Here is a 2,152-nt window from a genome sequence, read left to right as displayed (position 1 = left end):
TTTAATTTTTACCTTTTATATATTACCATGAAGGCGATTTGTCCTATGTATATGTAATAATAATATGTATTAGTATTATTATTAATCTTACGGTAGCTATTGGCTTCAAAATAAGATCCTAGTATTTACAAAAGTTAAATGATACCAATAGGCAGAGAAATAAGAGAAATAGGAATGGCAGCATAAAAGACATGTTTTGGTGAATCTAAAGCTTCTTTTCTTTCTACCTTGCCCATTTTGTAAAGAGTGTTCAACCTATACCCATTTTTAAATGTCCACATTCCTTTCCAGTTAGTGTGGGACAAGCTAGTGTTGAATATGGCTTAGCCTTGCCTTTTGCTCATGTCTATGGATTCAATAGAAAGATTTCTAATGTTGTCGCGCGGTCGTATCTTGCTTTACGGTGATCACTTGGTGAATTTTTTTTGTTGTTAGGGACTACAGTTATTGCCTTCTTCTTGCTCTGATTTGATCTTAGATTATAGGTAAGTAGGGCGTAAGGTGTCGGTGGGGGATAGGAGGCACTTGCAGTTTTCACTTAAGCAGCCTTAAAAGCTGAGTTTTCTCCGCTCCCTGATGGTGGTGATGTTGAGTAGGTCCTTCTACTTGATGATAAGGCTGTGAGCATCCTCCAGGCTCCTGTTAGGGGTCATACCAGACAAATCGATAGTCAACCTGAAAAAAATCCAAACAGTACATCTATTTTTGGAGCCTTGGCTTCTAGGAAGGGTGAGAGGGGCCAGGAGTGGCTTGTACCAACTATTGTGCACCCTGGAGTCCTAGCATCCTGGAAGCATGTGTCACTGTTAACACAAACTTAGAATTCTTCAGGATCCTGAAGATCGAGGAAAGCTTATCCTCAAAAGTTTAGTGGCTTGATTATGGGGAAGAACAGTATTAACATTTAAGAATATTTTTTCCATTTAGATCTACAGAGTTGGATTCTAACTGGTCTTGGTTTCAATTGCGATGCATGCAAGTTGGAGGAAATGCTAATGCAGTAAGTTCATTTCAGACTTGTCGTTTTCTTCTTGTATAAATATGTGTTGCACTAGTAAAGAAGTTCAACGTTTCCATGTAAGAGTTTGGGAGGCCCTGTCGGACCGCGGAAAGACATAGGCTTAGGAGCTGGATGACCCAGCTCGCTTGTTTATCCAGAAATCTATTTAAAAAAACCTAATAAACATGAAGCTCTGGGCTAGGATACAACGATGAACAAGACAAATGAGACCCCGCCCTTACAGGCAGAGACAGAGAGCAAGTAAAGCAGTAAATAAACAAAGTAAAAGGTGGTGATAAGTGATTTGAAGAAAATTAAACCAGGAAGTGATGGCATAGAGGAATTGGGAGACTTCTTTATGATAATACCGTTCTTTAATATCTGAGGGTGACTTTTGTACTCAGATGGAATGCTTCTAGCTTCTTTTACCTGAATTTTATTTAATTTATTAAATCTACAAATTAAAAAACCTGTTTTCCAAATCTTCAATTACAGTTTATAAATATCATGTATCAATTTATAAACTTAGTAATTTCTGTGTAAAAACTAACTTTTTAAGTGTTCAATTAATTTATAATTTTAAAAGAGCGAATTTCCTTAACCCCATTTACAAACCTAGTTAAGTATCCTCACACATTTTAAACTTCATTTACAAATTCAGTATATCTGATTACTAAAACGCTAAACTGTCAGCCTTATAAATCTAGCCAGCAAAATCATCCTTTATATAAAATACCATTGTGTTTTTATAATGGTATGCCAAAATGATATAGGTTGAGTAAATAGAATTCCCTTAGACATACCATTAAACGTTCAAAGTATTGGAAATCAAATTTGTCTACATTTCAAATTAAAATTATGTCTAGCATCAATTAAATATTTAAAATTAAAACAGTAAATCTAAAATAGTAGTTTTCAAAATACCCAGATTCCCCTGGACCAGTGTATCTCAGCGTTTTTTCATTATTGTTCCTTAAGCAGGAAAATTGAATTAATCGATTAACTTATTTTAAATCTAAATTGGGGCTTCCCTGGTGGCGCAGTGGTTGAGAGTCCGCCTGCCGATGCGGGGGACGCGGGTTCGTGCCCCGGTCCGGGAGGATCCCACGTGCCGTGGAGCGGCTGGGCCCGTGAGCCATGGCCGCTGGGCCT

At 37.3% G+C, this 2,152-nt stretch overlaps 1 protein-coding gene across 2 annotated transcripts in view; it reads left to right on the top strand.

The window, feature by feature from the left end:
• Positions 1 to 227: 227 nt before the first annotated feature.
• ARFGAP3 (ARF GTPase activating protein 3) overlaps positions 228 to 2,152 on the top strand; it is a 56,908-nt gene continuing 54,983 nt past the window's right edge. The window contains exon 1 of one of the 2 annotated variants that reach the window (XM_028490692.2): positions 228 to 1,000. In XM_028490692.2, the coding sequence (XP_028346493.1) occupies positions 974 to 1,000 (27 nt within the window). In that variant the 5' untranslated portion in view covers positions 228 to 973. The remainder of the gene's footprint in view (positions 1,001 to 2,152) is intronic. The other variant, XM_028490693.2, reaches the window with a different exon arrangement.

The sequence above is a fragment of the Physeter macrocephalus genome, chromosome 6, assembly GCF_002837175.3.
Source record: "Physeter macrocephalus isolate SW-GA chromosome 6, ASM283717v5, whole genome shotgun sequence".
In the NCBI taxonomy this organism is placed as follows: Eukaryota; Metazoa; Chordata; class Mammalia; order Artiodactyla; family Physeteridae; genus Physeter; species Physeter macrocephalus.
Note: the sequence above shows the minus strand (reverse complement) of the source record. Positions and strands in the feature narration are given on the sequence as shown.